This window comes from Erpetoichthys calabaricus, chromosome 13 (genome assembly GCF_900747795.2).
Source record: "Erpetoichthys calabaricus chromosome 13, fErpCal1.3, whole genome shotgun sequence".
Lineage (NCBI taxonomy): Eukaryota > Metazoa > Chordata > Cladistia > Polypteriformes > Polypteridae > Erpetoichthys > Erpetoichthys calabaricus.
Genome location: NC_041406.2, coordinates 12,324,416 through 12,350,287, shown reverse-complemented (window position 1 = coordinate 12,350,287; position 25,872 = coordinate 12,324,416). Strand labels below are relative to the sequence as shown.

The window sequence follows — 25,872 nt, the reverse complement described above, 5'->3', positions numbered from 1 at the left end:
TGAATGAGTCATGTTGTACATGTACATCACAGAGACTCAGTACCAAAACATCCTCCGAGAGCAACTTCTCCCAACCATCCAAGAACAGTTTGGTAACCAACATGATGGAGCACTGGGCCATAAGACAAAAGTGAGAGTTAAGTGGCTCGAGGGGGAACAAAACATCGAGATTTGGGGTCCATGGCAAGGAAACTCCCCATTGAAAACTTGTGGTCAATCCTCAAGAGGCGGGTAGACAAACAAAAAAATTCCAATTCTGACAAACTCCAGGCATTGAATGGGCTGCCATCAGTCAGGATTTGGCCCACAAGTTGATTGCCAGCCTGCCAGGACGAATTGCAGAGGTCTTGAAAAAGAAAGAAGGGCCAACACTGCAAATATTGACTCTGCACATAAACTTCATGTAATTATCAATAAAAGCCTTTGAAACTTATGAAGTGCTTGTAATTCTACTTCAGCATAACACAGAAACATCAGACAGAAATGCTGAAGCAACAAACGTTCCAAGGCACCCACGGTCCCCAGCAGGGTTGTGAATCCAAACTCCTACTCCCATGATGCCCTGTGGGAATCCGGGGCACCTCTATGCTGCAGGGAGAACTCCATCTAGCGGCCTGGATGTGTCAGCCGGGATAAGCTGCCGGCCACCTATCACTATATGTACAGTGCATCCGGAAAGTATTCCCAGCACATCACTTTTTCCACATTTTGTTATGTTACAGCCTTATTCCAAAATGGATTAAATTCATTTTTTACTCAGAATTCTACACACAACACCCCATAATGACAACGTGAAAAAAGTTTACTTGAGATTTTTGCAAATTTATTAAAAATAAAAAAATTGAGAAAGCACATGTACATAAGTATTCATAGCCTTTGCCAAGAAGCTCGAAATTGAGCTCAGGTGCATCCTGTTTCCCCTGATCACCCTTGAGATGTTTCTGCAGCTTCATTGGAGTCCACCTGTGGTAAATTCAGTTGACTGGACATGATTTGGAAAGGCACACACCTGTCTATAGAAGGTCCCACAGTTGACAGTTCATGTCAGAGCACAAACCAGGCATGAAATCAAAGGAATTGTCTGTAGACCTCCAAGACAGGATTGTCTCAAGGCACAAATCTGGGGAAGGTTACAGAAAAATTTCTGCTGCTTTGAAGGTCCCAATGAGCACAGTGGCCTCCTTCATCCATAAGTGGAAGAAGTTCGAAACCACCAGGACTCTTCCTAGAGCTGGCCGGCCATCTAGACTGAGCGATCAGGGGAGAAGGGCCTTAGTCAGGGAGGTGACCAAGAACCCAATGGTCACTCTGTCAGAGCTCCAGAGGTCCTCTGTGGAGAGAAAACCTTCCAGAAGGACAACCATCTCTGCAGCAATCCACCAATCAGGCCTGTATGGTAGACTGGCCAGACGGAAGCAACTCCTGAGTAAAAGGCACATGGCAGCTCGCCTGGAGTTTGCCAAAAGGCACGTGAAGGACTCTCAGACCATGAGAAAGAAAATTCTCTGGTCTGATGAGACAAAGATTGAACTCTTTGGTGTGAATGCCAGGCGTCACGTTTGGAGGAAACCAGGCACCGCTCATCACCAGGCCAATACCATCCCTACAGTGAAGCATGGTGGTGGCAGCATCATGCTGTGGGGATGCTTTTCAGCGGCAGGGACTGGGAGACTAGTCAGGATAAAGGGAAAGATGACTGCAGCAATGTACAGAGACATCCTGGATGAAAACCTGCTCCAGAGCGCTCTTGACCTCAGACTGGGGCGACGGTTCATCTTTCAGCAGGACAACGACCCTAAGCACACAGCCAAGATATCAAAGGAGTGGCTTCAGGACAACTCTGTGAATGTCCTTGAGTGGCCCAGCCAGAGCCCAGACTTGAATCCCATTGAACATCTCTGGAGAGATCTTAAAATGGCTGAGCACCGACACTTCCCATCCAACTTGATGGAGCTTGAGAGGTGCTGCAAAGAGGAATGGGCGAAACTGGCCAAGGATAGGTGTGCCAAGCTTGTGGCATCATATTCAACAAGACTTGAGGCTGGAATTGCTGCCAAAGGTGCATCGACAAAGTATTGAGCAAAGGCTGTGAATACTTATGTACATGGGATTTCTCAGTTTTTTTATTTTTAATAAATTTGCAAAAATCTCAAGTAAACTTTTTTCACGTTGTCATTATGGGATGTTGTGTGTAGTATTCTGAGGAAAAAAATGAATTGAATCCATTTTGGAATAAGGCTGTAACATAACAAAATGTGGAAAAAGTGATGTGCTGTGAATACTTTCCGGATGCACTGTATATATATATATATAATTTATAGGGAATAATATATATTATATAAAATATATAATATATTCCCTCTACAATATATAGGGAATATATATATATATATTTTTGAAATGCACCACAATTTACCTAATTTAAGACTCTTCTTACCTTGCCCTGCTTAGCAATCGTTTGAATGAGGAAGTCGGTGCGCACGTTGTCCACGTTAGGCACAAGAATGGAGCCGTATTCAGGAGTGCTGTCTGGTGGGTAGACATATTCTTCCACTCGAGTGTTCCAATGAACCCATTTAGCTGGAAGGGTTTTTGAAAGAAAAAAAAATTAATAGCAGACTGTGCCACCCTCTTTTGTTAAAATGACACCCTCCAGTACAGTATCAAAGTCATGTATTTAACCCAGTTATCCATTACACTGCACAATAAAATTTTTGCTTCTTGAACACTGTTGGGTGTTTCTTATAGATTGGTTTCACCAGGACATTGCTACAATGGAGAAATGATAACAGGACAACTGGAATCCGTCAGTGCTTGCTGACTATTGTTGGACACTGCAACGTGATGCACCAGACATAGAATACAAAAGAAAATCAGGAGCAAAATTATTTAATTCTGTTGAATTTAATAGCTTATGCGAAACATAAACGTGACTAAATACGTTTTTGTCAGTAAACATTGTGGCACGCGGCTGGGGGTGGCACCCAGCCGGGACGCCCAGGAAGACCGGAGGAGGGCTTGTGCCTCCTCCAGACCACAAGGGGGTGACCACCCTGGTTCCTTTGGCGGCCACGGGCACGGAGCTGGGAAGCTTAACCCTGTAGGGGCCCGTGGTCGCCGCCAGGGGCTGCCCCCATGCCTGGAGAACCCTGGACCCAAGCACTTCCACCACATCAGGAAGTGCTGGGGGGGGAAGACGAGTGGGGACACCTGGAGTGCTTCTGGGTACACAGCTGGCACTTCCGCCACACTGGGGAGTGCCGGTGGGAGATTGCCGGGGATAACCTGGAGCACATCCGGGTGCACATTAAAGGGCCTTCCTCCCTTCAGAGAGAGGCTGGAGTCGGGAGAGAAGTTGGACAAGGTCTCAGGAGGAGAGATGGAGGCGGCCTGAGGAGTGAGGCATAGTGGTTTGGCCTGGACTTTGGGGAGTCTGTGGGTTGTGGAGCAGTGAACTTTGTAAATAGACTTGTAAATAAACGTGTGTTGGGTGACGAAATGATGTCTGCCTGTCTGTGTCCGGGATGTTCCCCACAACATATAAATGTCTATTTCTCAGAGTTCCTACGTAATGCAGTAAAACCAAAATGATATTTGTACATACCCAGTAGTTACCTGTCACAATCGGCAAAAACTTTTCAAAAAAATTGTTGTGCAGTGTTATCCAAGAATGTGGAAGGCAAGACCAGTTTAGAGCACAATGAACTTAAAGACTGACCATTAGATGTGACGTAGTAGTCAAACATCGTGTCCTCACTGCCAGGTGGGATGTTTGGCAGATCAAGATGGATGCTGTGATGATTCCTCAGCCACAGTTCCAGTTTCTTCCGGTCTTCCAGCTCCAATAAGGCACCAATACTCCACATTAAAGAGAACACGTAGAGGCGCTCCAGACAGTCTCGAGTTATTTCTCCACCTTGTTCCTATTTTGACCAGAAAATATAAAATGTTGTGACATTATTAAGAAGGAAGCATCAGCAATAACATTGCTTATGTAAGCCAACAACAGGACACAGCTAATAATATTCTGTATACAAATACAATGACCGTATTATAGAGAATCTCGTACTTATTCCCCAAAATTAGAAAATTTGAAATAAATGAATGATGTGAGCACATGAAACATCAGGCATACGGCTCTGATCACACTGCAGGTAAAAGTGACTCGATTGCAATGTTATATGGGCTGGAGACGGTGGCACTGACCAGAAAGCAGGAGACAGAGCTGGAGGTGGCAGAGTTAAAGATGCTAAGTTTTGCATTGTGTGTGACGAGGATGGACAGGATTAGAAATGAGGACATTAGAGGGTCAGCTCAGGTTGGACGGTTGGGAGACAAAGTCAGAGAGGCGAGATTGCATTGGTTTGGGCATGTGCAGAGGAGAGATGCTGGGTATAATGAGAGAAGGGTACTAAGGATAGAGCTGCCAGGGAAGAGGAGGAGAGGAAGGCCTAAGAGAAGGTTTATGGAGGTGGTGAGAGAGGACATGCAGGTGATGGGGGTAACAGAACAAGATACAGAGGACAGAAAAATATGGAAGAAGATGATTCGCTGTTGTGACCCCTAATGGGACTGTTAAAATTCATTTAGCTACTGTTGGTTCAGTGCTACAATTTTGACTTTGGTATCAATATCAGTTCTTGCACCTCAGTACCAGTAGCACATCGAATAACAGGAAACCCCCAAACAAACCAACACAGCTGCTTCATTTCCTCAGGCTGCAAACATGTTCGCCTCTCGGCTCCACCACACAGTCACATATCTGCACTCTGCAAATCATTAATAAGGCTCCTTGCAGTCTCTGGGACATTTAAATCCATATTTAAGTTTGAAGACCCTGAAGAAGTTGGGGGAAGCCCCCTAGGTGATTTGACCTTGTGGTGAAGTGATTCCTAGCATATAAGTTGACAAATATTTTGTATGTCTTTATTTGTAAACTAGACAAATCAAATATACAGTAATAAGACACTGATATTGACTTTTTTGAAGTGTTGTGGCCATTCAACTCTAGCCTTATAAATGCACAAGGCCTTCATTTTAAGTTTTTGATTATTGTAAATTTATTAAAAATTTATTTATCAACACACAAGACGTCCATGGCATGTTCTTGTGTAGCAGAATGTCAATAAACAATGTGAGGGGTGCCAGACGGGGCCTGGCATTACCAACTGGAACTGAACTGAGATTCAGGCTTAGCTGGGACACCCCTGGTGTGGAAGGACAGGGGAAGACAGCTTGCATTGGATACTATCTTCCCCGAGGTGTTAGATGGCAGCCTGCCTGGATTATGGCACCTTAATAGATTCCCACAAGGCACATTGGGAACTGTAGTTCATTGGTTCTGCCCTGCTGGGTTCCATGGGTGCTGCCAGTTGGTGCTGAAGATACTAGCGAGTCCTGCTTTGTTCCAGCCTCACCCTGAACTACGCTCAAATCAGAGTCTCGGGACACCAGAAGTGCCTCCAGGTATAGGACAAAATGAGTAGCCTGCCTCAGCTCGGACAGCCAGAGTTTGGAGGAAGAGGACAAAGCTTGCAAGGGGAGAGGAGGAGAAGGAGACAGAGAAACAGAGTTGTGGTGTGGGAAACTATTACTTTGGAAAGAGTTTCACAAAATTTGTCCAGAGTGAACTTGTGTCCAAACCTGTGTGTCATGAGTTTTGGAGCTGCAGCGCCCTATAGAGACCACAACATAAATTTTCAATCCTGCTTGATGTAGGACTATGCCAGCACCATCTGTGTCCAGGGCTAAATATTGATCAGGGCCTTGTCCCGTCTCCTGTTCAGATACCCAGGTGGAGAGGCTGGTCACAATCCCAGACCCTTTGAGCTTAATTACTTGAGCTAAAGAGAACTCATCTGAGTTTTACTACCAATGTCAGGGTGCCATATTATGCGCTGGACTGTCTCTTTTCACTATAACTGAACAAGGCACAAATCAGACTATTACAAGGACAACTCACACTCTGCCTCATGATGGCCCAGTTTGGAATTACCAGTTAACCTAACACACATTGAACCTCTTTGAAGACATGGGAAAAAAGCTGGAATATCCTGGGGCATCACTGGCTTCCCATAGCAGTACACATTAAGTTCAAAACCTTGATGCTTGTCTATGGAGTAGTCAATGGGTCTGCACCTACGTATATGGAGACATTTTAGAATATTAGAACAACCTGGATGAGCACAGGCCATTCAGCCCAACAAAGCTCGCCAGTCCTGTCCACTGAATTCTTTTAAAATAACATCAAGTCGTATTTTAAAAGTCCCTAAAGTCCTCCTGTCTACCACACTACTTGGTCACTTATTCCAAGTGTCTGTGGTTCTCTGTGTGAAGAAAAACTTTCTAATGTTTGTGTGAAATTTACCCTTAAGTTTCCAACTGTGTCCCCGTGTTCTTGATGAACTCATTTTAAAGTCACCGTCTCGATCCACTGGACTAATTCTCTTCATAATTTTAAAACTCCACTCAGGTCTCCTGTAAAGGCTCAGCTCTTTTAATCTTTCCTCATAACTCATCCCCTATAGCCCTGGAATCAGCCAAGTCGCACTTCTCTGGACTTTCTCTAGTGCTGCTATGTCTGGTGGGCCCAAAACTGCACAGAGGACTCCAGATGAAGCCTCACCACTGAGTTATAAAGCTTGAGCAGAACCTCCTGTGACTTGTACTCCACACATCAGGGCGCTATATAACCTGACAGTCTGTTAACCTTTTTCATGGCTTCTGAACACTGTCTGGCAGTCGATAGTGACAAGTCCTCTATGACTCCTAAATCCTTCTCATAAGGGGTACTCTTGATTTTCAGATCGCCCATTGTGTATTCAAACCTCACATTTTTACTTCCTATGTGTAATTCTTTACATTTACTGACATTCAATTTCATCTGCCACAAATCTGCCCAAGCCTGAATGCTATCCAAGTCCTTCTGTAATGATATAACGGATTCCAAATTATCTGCCAATCCACCTATCTTGGTATCATCTGCAAACTTCACCAGCTTGTTACTTATATTCCTATCTAAATCATTTCTATATATTAAAAATAGCAGCAGCCCCAGCACTGCCCCCTGCTGGTCACCACTCTTAACATCAGCTAATTCTGATGAGGTTCCTCACACCATCGCCCTCTGCTTCCTGTGTCTGAGCCAATTCTGCACTCATTTAAACACCACACTATGAACTCCCACTTCTTTTAATTTGATGCCCACCCTCTCATGTGGCACCTTATCAAATGCTTTCAGAAAGTCCACATCAATAATCTCATCTGCTCCACTCTGGTTGTATCCTTTTGTTGCCTCCTCATTAAATTCCAGCATGTTAGTAAAACACGACCTTCCTCTTCTGACCCCATGCTGACTGTTCCTAATAACTCCTGTCCTTGCCAGGTGTTTCTCAATCTTAATAATTCCTTCCATTAATTTTTCTGTGATTTATGTTACGCTTACTGGCCTACAGTTGCTTGGATCTGCCCAGTCACCCTTTTTATATAATGGGATGATATTTGCCATTTTCCAGTCCTTCAGAATCTTTCTAGTGTGCAGTGACTTTCTAAAAATATGTGTCAAGGGTTTCTATCTGTACTCACTAGCCTCCTTAAGAACTTGAGGGTAAATATTATCAGGTCCTGGTGATTTGTTTGATTTCAGCTTATTTAATCTCAGTTTCTCACTCTACAATTTCCAAATCCCTCAGTACCTCCTTAGTAGTCCCTGTTACCACTCAGCGGTTATCCACCTCCTCACTTGTGAAGACCTCAGAAAAATGCAAGTTTAGGTCATCTGCTATTTCATTGTCTGTATCTTTTAATTCCCTTTTACTATTTATGATGCACTTCACTTCCTCCTTGACTGATCTTTTACTACTAAAATACTGAAAGAATCTCTTAGGGTCGTCTTTCGCCTTATCTGCTGTGTTCCTCTCCAACTGTCTTTTAGCCTTCCTGATATCCTTCTTAATAATTGCCCTCATGTTCTCATACGCTCTACGATTCACTTTGCAGTTATTAGTCTTGTACGCCTTATTCGTCTGTTTTTCCCTTTGCAGCTTCTTTTTTAACTCTTTATTAACCCACTGTGGAGTATTTTTAAATTTCCTATTAATTCCAAATTTAGGTATGTACCTCTCCTGCATTACATGTAAAACATTTTTAAACCTGTTCCACTGCTCCTTGACTATCTCCACACTTAAAAGCTTATCCCAGTTTATTCTACTTAGACTTTGCCACATCTGCTCAAAATCTGCCCTACCAAAGTTCAACTTAATAATTTTAGTCTTTGCATCCACAATACACTGAGAATTGTATTACATTATGGTCACTTGACCCTAGTGGTTCAATCACCTTGAGACCCTCAATTCTACCCTGATTATTACAAAATATTAAATCTAGACAGGCATTGGTGCTTTAACATGCTGTGTCCTGCTCCTTCTTGACCACTCAGATCTGCTGATGAATGGCATGTGGTGATGCCACCTTCTCCGTGGTATCAAATGTGTAGCTCCTAGCTGCCCCTCTCCATCAGAACTGCGTACTCCCTCACATTTATCGACTCTTCTGTTAATTCTTTGATAATGGTTTTGATATGTTCTTGTAACTATAAAATTGTAACTCACTTGTATTTTGTTGCAGGCTCTTCACTTGTGCCCATTGGAATGAAAAATCAAAAGAGAGATCTCTGTAATATCTTTTTGGATTCTTCTTGGCAACAATGACATCAGAAAGAAATAAAACAGAGACATTGTCTTTTGTCTTCTGTGGAAAAAAATACCTCAGAGATCTCAGCAAAGTCACATGATGGGCTCAGATCTTCCAAGTAGTGTCTTGACAGTTTTTATGCAGTTTGAAAGTATTGCACTGTGTGCTCGGTAATATCTGGTGAAATGTACGGACAGAAGTAAAAAAACACTTTACTCTGATGACAAAGCTGTAGTCGTTGCTTCCGAGTAATACTATTAGTTTCTCTAATTTCTATCTGGAAGAAACTGTAGGCAGTGCAGCATTGTGGTTAAGACTTTGGGCTTCAAACCCTGAGGTTGTGAGTTCAGATCCCACTACTGACACCAATGTATGACCATTGGCAAGTCACTTCACTTGCCAGTGCTCCAGTTAGATCATATCTCAGATGTTGTAAGTCACCTTGGATAAAGGTAGGCTTTATTATCCGTGAGAGAAATTTGTTAAAGACATCAGTCCAATAATATATAAAAATATGGAGTCTTGAAAGAGTTTGAAACACGACTAGAAAGAGATCTCACAAAATATACCAAATTCTCATTTTTGACTTGTTTTACCCTCACTTGTATCTCATGTCTCCTTTTTATCAAATTCCTCCTAAGGAACTTCTGTGACAACGTTGATTCTTAAATGAGAATCTCTTTTAAGTTTCGTGAGCCATCAAAGATCAAACTTTATGAAGCAAAATTTTCCTCTGGGTGGTGATCAATTTTGTCACCTTGTCCTGCCACGCTTGTTCCCAAACAATCCCCCAGACTGTTGACCTCCCTTGTAAGTCGTGTCGGCGGACGGCCGGGATGCCCCTGTGATGGAAGGATGGGGGAATGGCAGCTTTTCCAGGACATTGCCTCCCCCAAAACGCTAGATGGCAGCTCCCCTGAGGTGTAACGGTGCCCTGGATTCCCACAGAGCATCCTGGGACTTGGACTGTTGGGTACCGTGGGTGCCGCCAGGTGGAGCTGTGAGGGGACCGGAAGAGCTTCATCCATAGCCTGGAAGTAGTCCTAAGTCACGAGGATGGGAGCCCTGAAGCCAAATCTCTGTCTGACCCGGAAGTGCTGGCAAGTCACGTGGACGGAAGGACAGAAGCACTTCCGGGTCAAGGACTATATAAAGGACTATGCGAGACCCAGCAAGCGAGCCGGAGTTGGGAGGTAGTAGAACAGAGCTTGCTGGAATGGACACATCCCTGGATTGATGGATTCAATTATTAAACATCCTTTTCAGAAATATTGCGGTAAGGTGTCATCGGAATTTAATGGCTGTTGTAGGCAATTCACAACCCACTGTGATGATATCTCACACTGCCATCTGGTGGATTCTTCCAGATTTACATAAAGTAGGCACGCAAGTAGGCAAGTATAAACAGTAAAACACTTGCATCACAGGAGCGTCCGCTGGAGCACATGTCACGTCGCGTGAAGTATAAACCTGGCCTTAGTGTTTTCAGCCTGTGTCCAGATTGTCTGTCTGATGGGGAAAAGGTGGGCAATATGTGAATTTCCCCTTGGGGATTAATAAAGTATCTATCTATCTATCTAATAGTGCCTCCAAGCGTTCATTCTATTACAGTCGCTTGGATAAAAGCATCTGCTAAGCAGACATGGGGAGAGCATGCAGACTCTGCAGAGACAGTGAACGGGCATGGGATTCAAACTCAGGGTGGGCTACAAGTGTGAAACGACAGCATCACGTTGCCCCTAGTACATCATCATCTTACAATCAAGGGTGGGAAGTACTATCTATCTATCTATCTATCTATCTATCTATCTATCTATCTATCTATCTATCTATCTATCTATCTATCTATCTATCTATCTATTATTATATAGTGCCTTTCACATCTATCTATCTATTATATATCCACCCATCCATTGTCCAACCCGCTGAATCCGAACACAGGGTCACGGGGGTCTGTTGGAGCCAATCCCAGCCAACACAGGGCACAAGGCAGGAAACAATCCTGGGCAGGGTGCCAACCCACCGCAGGACACACACAAACACACCCACACACCAACCACACACTAGGGCCAATTTAGAATCGCCAATCCACCTAACCTGCATGTCTTTGGAATGTGGGAGGAAACCGGAGCGCCCGGAGGAAACCCACGCAGACACGGGGAGAACATGCAAACTCCACGCAGGGAGGACCCGGGAATCGAACCCAGGTCCCCTGATCTCCCAACTGCGAGGCAGCAGCGCTACCCACTGCGCCACCATGCCGCCCTATCTATTATATAGTGCCTTTCATATCTATCTATCTATCTATCTATCTATCTATCTATCTATCTATCTATCTATCTATCTATCTATCATATAGTGCCATTCACATCTATCTATCTATTATATAGTGCCTTTCATATCTATCTATCTATCTATCTATCTATCTATCTATCTATCTATCTATCTATCTATCTATCTATCAATCATATAGTGCCATTCACATCTATCTATCATATAGTGCCTTTCACATCTATCTATCTATCTATCTATCTATTATTATATAGTGCCTTTATCTATCTATCTAACATATAGTGCCTTTCACATCTATCTATCTATCTATCTATTATAGTGCCTTTCACATCTATCTATCTATTATTATATAGTGCCTTTAACTATCTATCTATCTATCTATCTATCTATCTATCTATCTATCTATCTATCTATCTATCTATTATATAGTGCCTTTATCTATCTATTATTATTTAGTGCCTTTATCTATCTATCTATTATATAGTGCCTTTATCTATCTATCTATCTATCTATCTATCTATCTATCTATCTATCTATCTATCTATCTATCTATCTATCTATCTATCTATCTATTATATAGTGCCTTTATCTATCTATTATTATTTAGTGCCTTTATCTATCTATCTATTATATAGTGCCTTTATCTATCTATCTATCTATCTATCTATCTATCTATCTATCTATCTATCTATCTATCTATCTATCTATCTATCTATCTATCTATCTATCTATTATATAGTGCCTTTCGTATCTATCTATCTATCTAATAATGCCACCAAGTGTTCATTCTATTACAGTCGCTTTGGATAAAAGCATCTGCTAAGCAGACATGGGGAGAGCATGCAGACTCTGCAGAGACAGTGAACGGGCATGGGATTCAAACTCAGGGTGGGCTACAAGTGTGAAGCGACAGCATCACGTTGCCCCTAGTACATCATTCAGATCTTACAGTCAAGGGTGGGAAGTACAGTATATAAAATAACAATCTTTCTTCTGTTGATTTTCAAAACAGCAGAAATGGCAGTCAGATTCTCATTCTTTTTTTTATTTTCCAAAATGCTGTGATTTCTGTGAAGCAGCAGGCATTAGGAGAACTTAATTAGGGACAGAGCCACCTGCCAGGTAAAGCAGGCAGAACTTATCTAAGCACTTTTTATCCATTTTTCTTTTTCTTTTTACCTTGGGGGGGATGAGTCCCTGAAGCATGTTCACGCTCTGCATGATCACAAAGGCCTCCAGCATTTCCATCTTGTACTCCAGCGACTGCACGCTGAAGCGGTAGATGTCGGCGAAAGATGAAGAGTAGAGCTGCCGCAGAGTTTCACTTTCCTGCGGAGATCGCTTTTTCAGCCATCCCTGAAATAAAAAAAAAATGCAATATTAGGACCTCCGCGGCCGCGGCTTCTGCTGCTATTTGGATTTGCATGAGGTATTCGCAGACACAAAATGTGTAGCGAGACATCAGACAGAATGATGAAACACTAGAGCTGTAAACTGGGATCAGGATTTAAATTTGACATTTTAATTACAAAGACAAATATATTTGAATTTGAAACATTTTTATTTTACACTGAAAAGAATTGGTTCCACCAATAAATTGTTGTAATGTACGTTGCTTGCACATGAGGGCACTGATCTGCAATCGCATTACACCTCTGACCATCAGTATGGACTGAAAACCAAGTTAGGAGTCGACTGAGGAAAAGCTCAGTCCTCAGTGATGGCCAGCTTTGTGGGGTCCTCTGTCACCAGTTCAGTCTGTCCCTAAGGCTTCAGAAAGTGCCACTGCTAAGGGAAGCATTCTGCATTGTTCCTGTCCCAAAGAAGGCAGGCGTCTCTTCACCTAATGACTACATCCCAGTGGCACTTATGTCTCGGATCACAAAGACCTTTCAGAGGCTGGTCCTGGACTATATGAGTCCTCTTATGGTAGACCACCTGCACCCACTGCAAAGCCTGAGGAAGGCCACTGGAGTTGAGACTAAGCCCCATTGGTGTGTGTAGGAGTTGAATTTGCACTTCTGGTTCAAATTGGACCTAGCAGGTGACCAGGAAATTGTTAAAAGAAGCCCAACTTTATTATCTGCTGGGTTTGTGGCCAAGTTTCATATTTGTATCTTCTGAGCCATTAAGATACTGCATTTTTTATTTCAGTCATTTTCCAACCCGTTATATCCTAACACAGGGTCACCGGGGTCTGCTGGAGTCAATCCCAGCCAGCACAGGGCACAAGGCAGGAACAAATCCCAGGCAGGGTGCCAGCCCACCACAGGGCACACACACACACCCCAAGCACACATTAGGGACAATTTAGGATCGCCAATGCACCTAACCTGCATGTCTTTAGACTTTGGGAGAAAACCCACGTAGACACGAGGAGAACATGCAAACTCCACGCAGGGAGGACCCAGGAAGCGAACCTCAGTTCTCCTTACTGCAAGGCAGCAGCACTACCCACTGCGCCACCATGCTGCCCTGCATTTTTTTATGCTATAGCAAAGGTATACAAAGCTTAAGAGTACTAGGGTGTTGTACCGTGTTAGCCATTATGGATGTAGTGAGAAGTCAAGCAAAATGGCACCTTTGATTAGCTAACTAAAAAGATTATAATATGCAATCTGTCAAGGCAACTCAGGCCGGTAAGAGTGTCGCTGTCCTCAGCCAACTGTAGCAACTGAACAAGTTGCAAACTGGCAGCAAACACGAGTTTCCTCATTACATTTGGGTTATTTTCATCAAGGGAATCTGAGAAAAGAAAGTATAATTACTTATAAAGTTACAACTAAGTACCGTAAAAAGGTAGTAAAAATATATTTTTATTACGAAATTTGAAAATGGACTAAATATAATACATTTGGGTGTCCCTGAAAGGTCAGTACGGGACAGGGGACAAAATGATCAAATATGGGACGTGTCCCGTATATAAGGGACGTCTGGCAACCCTAAGTGGGACTCCGAGATCCACCTGATAACTCGTCCCACAGAGTCTGTAATGCAAATGATCAGCGGTCTCATCCATATTGGCTGTTACAGCTCAGGAGGATGTCTCCCTGGCCACGCAATGCATTATGGGGGGGCTGGTATTAAAAAAAAAAAACATTCTGCTAAACCAGCTGAATTATCAGTAAATAATTTGATGAACAATGGCGAACACGAACAGAGTAAATTCAATGTGAAAACCGCTTTGGCGAAATTCACTGATCAACAGTACTAGTGACCTTGCTTGCCAAATTTCTTCCATGCAATTAGATAGATAGATAGATAGATAGATAGATAGATAGATAGATAGATAGATAGATAGATAGATAGATAGATAGATAGATAGATAGATAGATAGATGGATGAAAGGCACTATATAATAGATAGATAGATAGATAGATAGATAGATAGATAGATAGATAGATAGATAGATAGATAGATAGATAGATAGATAGATGGATGAAAGGCACTATATAATAGATAGATAGATAGATAGATAGATAGATAGATAGATAGATAGATAGATAGATAGATAGATAGATAGATAGATAGATAGATAGATAGATAGATATATGAAAGGCACTATATAATAGATAGATAGATAGATAGATAGATAGATAGATAGATAGATAGATAGATAGATAGATAGATAGATAGATAGATAGATGAAAGGCACTATATAATAGATAGATAGATAGATAGATAGATAGATAGATAGATAGATAGATAGATAGATAGATAGATAGATAGATAGATAGATAGATAGATACTTTATTAATCCCAAGGGGAAATTCACATACTCCAGCATCACCTTACTGATACAAAAAACAATATTAAATTAAAGATTGATAATAATGCAGGTAAAAAACAGACAATAACTTTATATAATGTTAACTGTTAATTAAATGTTAATTAGCTGAGGTGAACATTTTTTCCCAGCTCCCCATGATGTTTTGCAAGGCCAGTGTAACATCCTAGAGTTGTAGCAGCCATGTTGGATGGAAATGTTACTACCGGGTCTGCGCTTCCTGTCCAATGTACGTTATTTTTCATGGATGTGTAATGCAGGTACACTCCGCCTCACAGTTGATGGCATTGCCTTTGTGCATGTGTGGATAATCTACAGCGTACACGTGGCTGCGTGATGTCGCTATTTGCATCCCACATGCATGTTTACCAAAACAAAAATGGAAGCACAGAACAATGTGAAAAAATCTGAAGCTTTGAAACAATAATTCAAAAAAATTTTACAAATAGTAAATTTCAATTATTGGGTGTAAATAAAAATGTATACTGTACATGAAAAGACTAGAGAAAGCTGGAGTGTCATGTGTTTCTCATTTGCCGATATTAATGCCATAAATGAAGTATCCAAAAATGAAACATTCCTCAACAAGATGAGAAAAATGTCCCATTGACAAATGAGTGATTACATTAACAAGTGACAGTTTTAAAGACTTTCCAGCTGAAGGCTCTTGTATTTCAGCCAGGGTTCAAATTCTTGTGTCTTCTCAGGGAGTCAAAGATTGGGGGGGTTGGGGGGCTGTCAAAAACAAGGCCTGTTAAAACCAATGGAGACATTCCTTGTGTGATTTTGGCCTATGCAAGAAATAAATTGGTGTTGTTTCGCTTATGTCTCTAAGCCTTTGTGCTTTATGGGGGCTTCACCAAGAGCCGGGACCAGCTGCCCATCACTGCCAGGGACCGCCGTCAGTACTATAAAGGCAACCGATTTCCCACAGTTCCTGGCTGTTCATTCGAATGCGCTCAAGAGTTGGTGAGTTTTCTTGAGATTTTGTTGGGCTTTGTGTTAATTGTGATTTTCTGGACTTTTGATTGTTTTGCTCTGTTTTTCAACTTTGCCTTGAATTTATATTGGACTTTGTTCACAGTGAATTGCTTTTATTGTTACAAACAATGCCTTTTGTGCTGCACTGGGCTTTCTTTTGTAACTAAAAGCATTTCTGTAAAAATAACCCTTTCACTTAATATCGATTTTATGTTTGCCCTAAATCTGTCCAGGGTTTGAAGGTATATCCCCCTCTAGTGGACATTTTTAAGCATTTATGTGACTCTCACTTCATAACAATGGCTAAGACATGGCTATGCTATTCCTTAAACTTACTTCAAGAATCGGGCTCCAGTGTAGCACAGACGAACTCATAAAGACCATGCCGTTTCGAGACACCGTAGCCGGAGACGCGTTGTCAATATTGTGCGGCTCAAAGATAATCTTGCAGTTGGGTGCCATGGGAATTCTATCCCCATTTGCCAAAGTGAGCGTCTTATTGTCATCCAATACGGAGTTTAAATTTTCAATCCAGATGGCGTCCACAGGCCCATCCAACACAATCCAGATGTGCTCTCCTGGGAAAAACAAAGGCAAGCAAATAATACAAATTTAAAAAATAGAAACACATTCACCTTTACCTAAGAGCATGAAAGTCATACCTATGAACAATTGAGATTTAGCAATTGAATCTGAACTCATTGTGCTGTGTACCAATACAGCAATTAATTAATATATTAATTAGTAAATTAATTAAGCAATAATAAAAGATTTTATTTAAATAGCACCTTTCAAATGCTCAAAGCGCTTCACAAATAGTCAAAGGGATACAAGAGAAACTAAAGCAAAAATCACATTAATAACACAGGACACAGACTCATATCAAACATTAATAAACATCTGAAAGTCAAGGTTTTCAATTAAATTAAGAAACAAGCAGGAAAAAAATAGGAGAAAGCCATGACAAGTAACACAATTTTTGTATGCTTACTAAGAATATAAATGTTTATGTTAATAACGATAATAATTCATTCTTTACATGTATATAGTGATTTTCTCACAACTCAAAGCACTTCAGTGAGAGTGGAGCCACGTCAGCCACCACTAATGCTCAGCACCCACCAGGATAATGTGATGGCAGCCATTTTTGTGCCAGTGCACTCAACACACATGAGCTGTTAGGTGACGAAGGGGTGAGAGAGAGAGAGACAGGGGATGATTAGGGGCCTAAGATGACTAGGCCGTGGTGTAATTAGGCAATTATATATATACAGTATATGATACAGTATCTGCTAAATACAGTATACATACGCGTGTTTCTCATCAGGTGTACGCACTTTTGCATCCCCTTATGGGGACGCTGCACCACGGCGGCTGGTTCACTTATTGGAGTATTACATTCTTAGTTCTGAATCACAATCTGATTATTTGGGTGGTTACCTACCAGGTAACACTTGTGGTGGGTCGGCCAATTGGCAAACATCCGCCACATCCTCTCAGTTGCAAGAAGCAAATCATAGATGTGTGCGTACACCTGATGAGCCCCAATAAGGGTGAAACACGTGTCGTGTACTCTTTGTATTATTTGGAAGATACTGTATCATATATATATATATATATATATATATATATATATATATATATATATATATATATATATATATATATATATATATATATATATATTCTAACAGACAGCCGGGGTCCTTGTTTGGCTGGGACGCATCTTCACTGTATGGACTGGGGGAGCAAGTATGGTCAGAGCAGTACCTCTGCCAGGATGCTAGATGGCAGCCCCCCTGGGTGGCAATGGAGCCTCGGATTCCCGCAGTGCTCCATGGAAGATGGAGTTCTCTACAACCCTGTTGGGATCCGGGGTTGCTGCAGTGGTTCCTGAGATGTGTGGGTGATTCTTCCGCCACACTCGGAAGTGCAGCTGGAAATAGATCATCAAACACCTGGAGCACTTCTGGGTGGGCTATAAAAGGAGCCAGCAGCCACCACTCCGAGAGCCAGAGTCGGGAGGAGAGGGACTAAGCTTGCCGGAGAGGAGTGGAGGAGAAGTTAAAGAGAAGTATTGGGATTGTGATTGATAGTGCTGATTGGACTGTGTCGTGTGCCTGTGGGAAACAAGGAAGGCGTTTCCCATGAGGTGAAGAAAAATGAAAGCACTTTGTTTTTATAAGTGTGCCTCCCGTGTGTGTTTGTGTTGGGTCAAGTGCTGGTATAGTGCCAACATTGTCACAATATTATATTATATATGTGTGTGTATATATATATATATATATATATATATATATATATATATATATATATACAGTATATATATATATATATATATATATATATATATATATATATATATATATATATATATATATATATATATATATAGCTTAATTGCACCATGATTTAGTCATCTTAGCCCCCTAATTGCCCCCTGTCTCTAATTGGATAATACTACAATACTATACAGTTAGGTCCATGAATATTTGGACAGACACAACTTTTCTCTAATTTTGGTTCTGTACATTACCACAATGAATTTTAAATGAAACAACTCCGATGCAATTGAAGTGCAGGCTTTCAGCTTTAATTCAGTGGGGTGAACAAAACGATTACATAAAAATGTGAGGCAACTAAACATTTTTTGAACACAATCCCTTCATTTCAGGGACTCAAAAGTAATTGGACAATTGACTCAAAGGCTATTTCATGGGCAGGTGTGTGCAAGTCCGTCGTTATGTCCTTATCAATTAAGCAGATAAAAGGCCTGGAGTTGATTTGAGGTGTGGTGCTTGCATGTGGAAGATTTTGCTGTGAACAGACAACATGCGGTCAAAGGAGCTCTCCATGCAGGTGAAAGAAGCCATCCTTAAGCTGCGAAAACAGAAAAAACCCATCGGAGAAATTGCTACAATATTATGAGTGGCAAAATCTACAGTTTGGTCCATCCTGAGAAAGAAAGCAAGCGCCGGTGAACTCAGCAACGCAAAAAGACCTGGACGTCCACGGAAGACAACAGTGGTGGATGATCGCAGAATCATTTCCATGGTGAAGAGAAACCCCTTCACAACAGCCAACCAAGTGAACAACACTCTCCAGGGGGTAGGCGTATTGATATCCAAGTCTACCATAAAGAGAAGACTGCATGAAAGTAAATACAGAGGGTGCACTGCAAGGTGAAAGCCACTCATAAGCCTCAAGAATAGAAAGGCTAGATTGGACTTTGCTAAAGAACATCTAAAAAAGCCAGCACAGTTCTGGAAAAACATTCTTTGGACAGATGAAACCAAGATCAACCTCTACCAGAATGATGGCAAGAAAAAAGTATAGAGAAGGTGTGGAACAGCTCATTATCCAAAGCATAGCACATCATCTGTAAAACACGGTGGAGGGAGGCAGTGTGATGGCTTGGGTGTGCATGGCTGCCAGTGGCACTGGGACACTCGTGTTTATTGATGATGTGACACAGGACAGAAGCAGCCGAACGAATTCTGAGGTGTTCAGAGACATACTGTCTGCTCAAATCCAGCTAAATACAGTCAAATTGATTCATGATACAGATGGACAATGACCCAAAACATACAGCCAAAGCAACCCAGGAGTTTATTAAAGCAAAGAAGTGGAAAATTCTTGAATGGCCAAGTCAGTCACCTGATCTTAACCCAACTGAGCAGGCATTTCACTTGTTGAAGACTAAACTTCAGACAGAAAGGCCCACAAACAAACAGCAACTGAAAGCCGCTGCAGTAAAGGCCTGGCAGAGCATTAAAAAGGAGGAAACCCAGCATCTGGTGATGTCCAGGAGTTCAAGACTTCAGGCTGTCATTGCCAGCAAAGGGTTTTCAACCAAGTATTAGAAATGAACATTTGATTTCCAGTTATTTAATTTGTCCAATTACTTTTGAGCCCCTGAAATGAAGGGATTGTGTTCACAAAATGCTTTAGTTGCCTCACATTTTTATGCAATCGTTTTGTTCACCCCACTGAATTAAAGCTGAAAGTCTGCACTTCAACTGCATTGGAGTTGTTTCATTTCAAATTCATTGTGGTAATGTACAGAACCAAAATTAGAAAAAAGTTGTCCCTGCCCAAATATTTATGGACCAAACTGTATATATAGTAGTTATACACACTGTTATTTCAATATTTTACATTCTTTCATTATCTTTCAGATTTTAGTTTTCCATTATAAAATGATAATTGATGCTAGTGTGACATCACATCACGAGACAGCTGACAGCAATATAAAACGTGCTCTTTCTTGGCTGAGAGATGGATGTGAAGTTTCATCGATTGCTTTACTTTTATACTCGTTGTGTTAGTTTCATTTGTTTGATTGTTTGATTAAATAAAATTTTTAAACCAGTGCCATTTCCCTGTCACTACCTAGGAAACGCCAAACACAGTAGAGTAGACTGATATACATAACTACTTTAAATCCAATATTTGTCCGAATCCAGTCTACAGCCCACAACTGTAGATATAAATTTTTCCTCTCGTGTTTGATTCCAGACGTGACATCCATAATTTGGATTCTACTTTTATGTATTTATTTTTAGTATGAATGCCTGCAGCATTTAAAACTTCAAAGGAAGCTTCAGAACTTCATCACCAGCCTTCTTTCAAAGCCTTGAAATGAAGAAACTGCAAAGAAAGCTTGTTAAAGTGCAGCACTAATGACTGTGTTTGGCTGCAAGGCACACAACAAAGGGAAAGGTTCTGAGTTTTGAAATAGAATTTGGGTGCAAAATCAAAAGGAAAACAAAAAAAAAGGAATACTAATCACATGCTGTACAAGTCCGGCCACTTTTGCCTCCATTCCTAATTTTTGCCAGTGTGATGGGCTCAGGTTCTGCAACTACTTGCCATGGGTGTGGGGTCTGCATGTTCTCCATGTTTTTCAAGTTCATTAAAGCTTTTTCACAGACGACCATCCTGACAACACTGCGATTTTATGACCGTATTCAGATCAGTTAAATTGACAGTATGAATGTTAGAATTCGGTTTAAATTGTCTGTAATGGCCAGATAAATTGAAAAAAGCACGTATTTGCTTCTTTGTTTTGGGCCGAGGGTACCCTGTGATGGTCCAATTTGGGTCCCTCTTCATCTCAGGACTGTCAATAGTCATGACCCCCCTGTTTATTTCAGCAATTCTTGCACTGAGTTGCACTCCACACTTTGCAAGCATTGTAATTGACACCTATGATGTGGAACGATGGGGGAAGGCAGCTTCTTTTAGGGCACTGCATCCTCCAGAATGCTACATGGCAGACCCTCTGGGTTTCAGCAGTGCCCAAGATTCCCAGAGGGCATACTGGGAATTGTTCTTTAACTCAGCCTTGTTGGGTTCTGTGGATAATGCCAAAGGGGAGCTCTACTTCATGGAGCTTCCGCCTCACTCAGAAATGCTTTCGGACCACATGTATGGAACACCGTAAATACTTCTGGGTGGTAGATAAACTGAATTGCCTGCCTCAGTTCCGGGAACAACATTTGGGAGGAGAAGGATGAAGCTTACAAAGAGGAGTGGAGGAGGCAGTGACCAGTAGTATAGAGAGGAAGAGAGAGAGAGAGAGAGAGGAAGAAGAAAAAGTGCTGCATATGGAGTGCCTTAGTGCTTTGCTCTGTGGCAGTGGTGGCAAACGCTTGCCCAAGAAAAGTTTCCCACAATAACAAAACTCTTTCAACTTTTATACTTTTGTCCAAGCCTGTTTGTGTTGGGTGTTTGGAGTGCAGGAGGACCCCTGGTGTCCACACCACATACCTAAGTACCTCACTGGTTAGAGGAAGGAGTAGAACATTTCTTGCTGTTCTCTGTTTAGATGGCAAGTTTTGGGTTAGCATTTCGGTTTCCCCATTTTACATATTTACGTTTCATTTCCTGATCTTTCACATGTTGCTCTTCTGCCTCGTGCAATTTAATCATGACATGGTGGACTTGTTTTCAGACACCTCCTATCCAAATGCAATTGTTGTAATATATCTATGGAATAAATGCATTTCAGAAGTGTGGCTGAGCTAGGATAACAGGAATTCAGATTTAAAATATACACACATATACATATAATAATATATACATATAATAATATATATATATATGTATATATACAGTGGTGTGAAAAACTATTTGCCCCCTTCCTGATTTCTTATTCTTTTGCATGTTTGTCACACAAAATATTTCTGATCATCAAACACATTTAACCATTAGTCAAATATAACACAAGTAAACACAAAATGCAGTTTGTAAATGGTGGTTTTTATTATTTAGGGAGAAAAAAAATCCAAACCTACATGGCCCTGTGTGAAAAAGTAATTGCCCCCTTGTTAAAAAAATAACCTAACTGTGGTGTATCACACCTGAGTTCAATTTCCGTAGCCACCCCCAGGCCTGATTACTGCCACACCTGTTTCAATCAAGAAATCACTTAAATAGGAGCTGCCTGACACAGAGAAGTAGACCAAAAGCACCTCAAAAGCTAGACATCATGCCAAGATCCAAAGAAATTCAGGAACAAATGAGAACAGAAGTAATTGAGATCTATCAGTCTGGTAAAGGTTATAAAGCCATTTCTAAAGCTTTGGGACTCCAGCGAACCACAGTGAGAGCCATTATCCACAAATGGCAAAAACATGGAACAGTGATGAACCTTCCCAGGAGTGGCCGGCCGACCAAAATTACCCCAAGAGCGCAGAGACGACTCATCCGAGAGGTCACAAAAGACCCCAGGACAACGTCTAAAGAACTGCAGGCCTCACTTGCCTCAATTAAGGTCAGTGTTCACGACTCCACCATAAGAAAGAGACTGGGCAAAAACGGCCTGCATGGCAGATGTCCAAGACGCAAACCACTGTTAAGCAAAAAGAACATTAGGGCTCGTCTCAATTTTGCTAAGAAACATCTCAATGATTGCCAAGACTTTTGGGAAAATACCTTGTGGACTGATGAGTCAAAAGTTGAACTTTTTGGAAGGCAAATGTCCCGTTACATGTGGCGTAAAAGGAACACAGCATTTCAGAAAAAGAACATTATACCAACAGTAAAATATGGTGGTGGTAGTGTGATGGTCTGGGGTTGTTTTGCTGCTTCAGGACCTGGAAGGCTTGCTGTGATAGATGGAACCATGAATTCTACTGTCTACCAAAAAATCCTGAAGGAGAATGTCCGGCCATCTGTTCGTCAACTCAAGCTGAAGCGATCTTGGGTGCTGCAACAGGACAATGACCCAAAACACACCAGCAAATCCACCTCTGAATGGCTGAAGAAAAACAAAATGAAGACTTTGGAGTGGCCTAGTCAAAGTCCTGACCTGAATCCAATTGAGATGCTATGGCATGACCTTAAAAAGGCGGTTCATGCTAGAAAACCCGCAAATAAAGCTGAATTACAACAATTTTGCAAAGATGAGTGGGCCAAAATTCCTCCAGAGCGCTGCAAAAGACTCATTGCAAGTTATCACAAACGCTTGATTGCAGTTATTGCTGCTAAGGGTGGCCCAACCAGTTGTTAGGTTCAGGGGGCAATTACTTTTTCACACAGGGCCATGTAGGTTTGGATTTTGTTTTCTCCCTAAATAATAAAAACCACCATTTACAAACTGCATTTTGTGTTTACTTGTGTTATATTTGACTAATGGTTAAATGTGTTTGATGATCAGAAACATTTTGTGTGACAAACATGCAAAAGAATAAGAAATCAGGAAGGGGGCAAATAGTTTTTCACACCACTGTATATATATATAATAATATATATATATATATATATATATATTACATATATATATATATATATACATACACACATACATACATATATACATACATATACATATTATATACATACATATACATATTATATTATATATATATGCACATATACAGTTAGGTCCATAAATATTTGGACAGAGACAACTTTTTTCTAATTTTGGTTCTGCACATTACCACAATGAATTTTAAATGAAACAACTCCGATGCAGTTGAAGTGCAGACTTTCAGCTTTAATTCAGTGGGGTGAACAAAACGATTGCATAAAAATGTGAGGCAACTAAAGCATTTTTTGAACACAATCCCTTCATTTCAGGGGCTCAAAAGTAATTGGACAATTGACTCAAAGGCTATTTCATGGGCAGGTGTGGTCAAGTCCGTCGTGATGTCCTTATCAATTAAGCAGATAAAAGGCCTGGAGTTGATTTGAGGTGTGTGCTGCTTGCATGTGGAAGATTTTGCTGTGAACAGACAACATGCGGTCAAAGGAGCTCTCCATGCAGGTGAAAGAAGCCATCCTTAAGCTGCGAAAACAGCAAAAAACCCATCCGAGAAATTGCTCCAATATTACGAGTGGCAAAATCTACAGTTTGGTACATCCTGAGAAAGAAAGCAAGCACTGGTGAACTCAGCAGCGCAAAAAGACCTGGTGCCTCATGTATAACGCCGTGCGTAGAACTCACACTATAACATGGCGTAAGCACAAAAGCGGGATTGTGCGTACGCACAGAAAAATCCAGATGCAGGAATCTGTGCGCACGCATTCTTTCACGTTCTTCCACTACATAAATCCCGATTTGCGTGAAAAGTACGCGCGTGCACGCGCCTTCTGTCCCGCCCCAACTCCTCCCAGAATTACGCCTCTTTGAATATGTAAATCAATATAAATAGCCTTCTGTGAAAAGACAATGGGAAAAGCACGGGAGAAAATATAAGAATTTCAGCGAATACCAAGTGGAGGCAAAGGAAAAATGTACTATTTGTTGGTTTAAACAGTGGTATAATCAACAAAAGGAAGCTGATCGAGTGACAGAGTGTCGGAGAAACTCGAAGGCTCAACTACACAAAGTCGCACAGTGCCCGAAATAAAAAAGAAATCACATATCAAAGTCGCCGTGAAAAAGCGAGTCGTAGCCCACCATCTGAGTGTCATATGAAAGCCTATTAGGGTACAGACAAAAAAAAGGCATACAGTGGGGAAAAAAGCACGAAATGTCAACTTTAATCTCGAAATTTCCACTTTAATCACGTAGTTTATTTTGCAATTAAAGTAGAACATCATAAACTTCATCTTAAAATCGTTTAATTTACTAGTTTCTCAAATCCCATTGTAACTAAAGTGGCATGTTAAATGCTTTGTTCTGTATTTGATCTTCTATGTGCTCTATGTGTATGAATCACTACCTGCTTTTTAAACGGGCTTTCTCTTTCTCCGACAGGACACAGAATCCATTACATTCGTGATATTACAGCTCTCTGAATAATTAAAATACTGAGATGTATACGTGATATCTTTTTCATGATGATAGAAATGAAAGCATGTTATTAAACATGGGAACACGGTGGCGCAGTGCTTGTTCATGTCTCACGCAAGAGGCTTGCTGCGCCATGCGCGACCTTCAATGACATAATTTATCACAGCAGTACTGTCTCTTTCAAACGTACTAACCTCCAATTCCTGTCCTTACTTTTCTTTCTCCAAAAACTCAATCGCCACACAATAAGCTATGTAATAGACGTGAAGCCATCTGTAAGCTTAGAACTTCGATTCTTCAAAACTTTTAAGGAACATTGAAATATCTTAGTAGTACGTGTTTAATTATTATATCCGTCTATCTTTCCAGTGTCGCGTCAGCACCAGCAAGAATACAGCGCAAGGCAGGAACAATTACTGAACTAGCTAGCGCTGCGGCACCGTGTCCTCACATGTTTAATTATTAACAATACAGATTATTTAAATGAAGTTAAAGTTTTATCTGTATAATATAATCAACATGTTTTGCTGCATTTCGTCTTAGAAATGAATACCGTCATCACATGTAAATACGCGATTTATAAAGTGGCGCAGGTTGTGTAATATTATAACTGTAGTGCAAGTTTACAGTGAGGTGATTGTACTTATAAGTACAGACAGTTCTACAAGGAGCACTTGATGGACTGATTTAGTGCCTTTAGAGTTCTTGGGATGAAACTGTTTCTGAAACGCGACGTCCGTACAGGGACTAAAGCGTTTGCTGTGGCTCAGGCAGCATCTGCTTCATGCTGTGTACCGATAATTCTCTTTCCGATCAGCTGCTGCTGTGATTCCTCACTCAGATACAGTGATATAAATACTCCGAGTGGTGCAGTGAG

At 41.2% G+C, this 25,872-nt stretch overlaps 1 protein-coding gene and 1 long non-coding RNA gene across 4 annotated transcripts in view; one reads left to right on the top strand and one right to left on the bottom strand.

Moving 5' to 3' along the window:
• Window positions 1-25,872, top strand: part of LOC127530043 (uncharacterized) — a 454,116-nt gene that overhangs the window by 142,874 nt on the left and 285,370 nt on the right. The window lies entirely within an intron of this gene.
• Window positions 1-25,872, bottom strand: part of dnah5 (dynein, axonemal, heavy chain 5) — a 437,381-nt gene that overhangs the window by 144,059 nt on the left and 267,450 nt on the right. For all 3 annotated transcript variants that reach the window (XM_051935611.1, XM_051935612.1, XM_051935613.1), the window contains exons 43-46: window positions 16,088-16,329; window positions 12,163-12,339; window positions 3,719-3,923; window positions 2,438-2,580 (exon numbers count right to left, since the gene is read on the bottom strand). In XM_051935611.1, coding sequence (XP_051791571.1) covers window positions 2,438-2,580; window positions 3,719-3,923; window positions 12,163-12,339; window positions 16,088-16,329 — 767 coding nt within the window. The remainder of the gene's footprint in view (window positions 1-2,437; window positions 2,581-3,718; window positions 3,924-12,162; window positions 12,340-16,087; window positions 16,330-25,872) is intronic.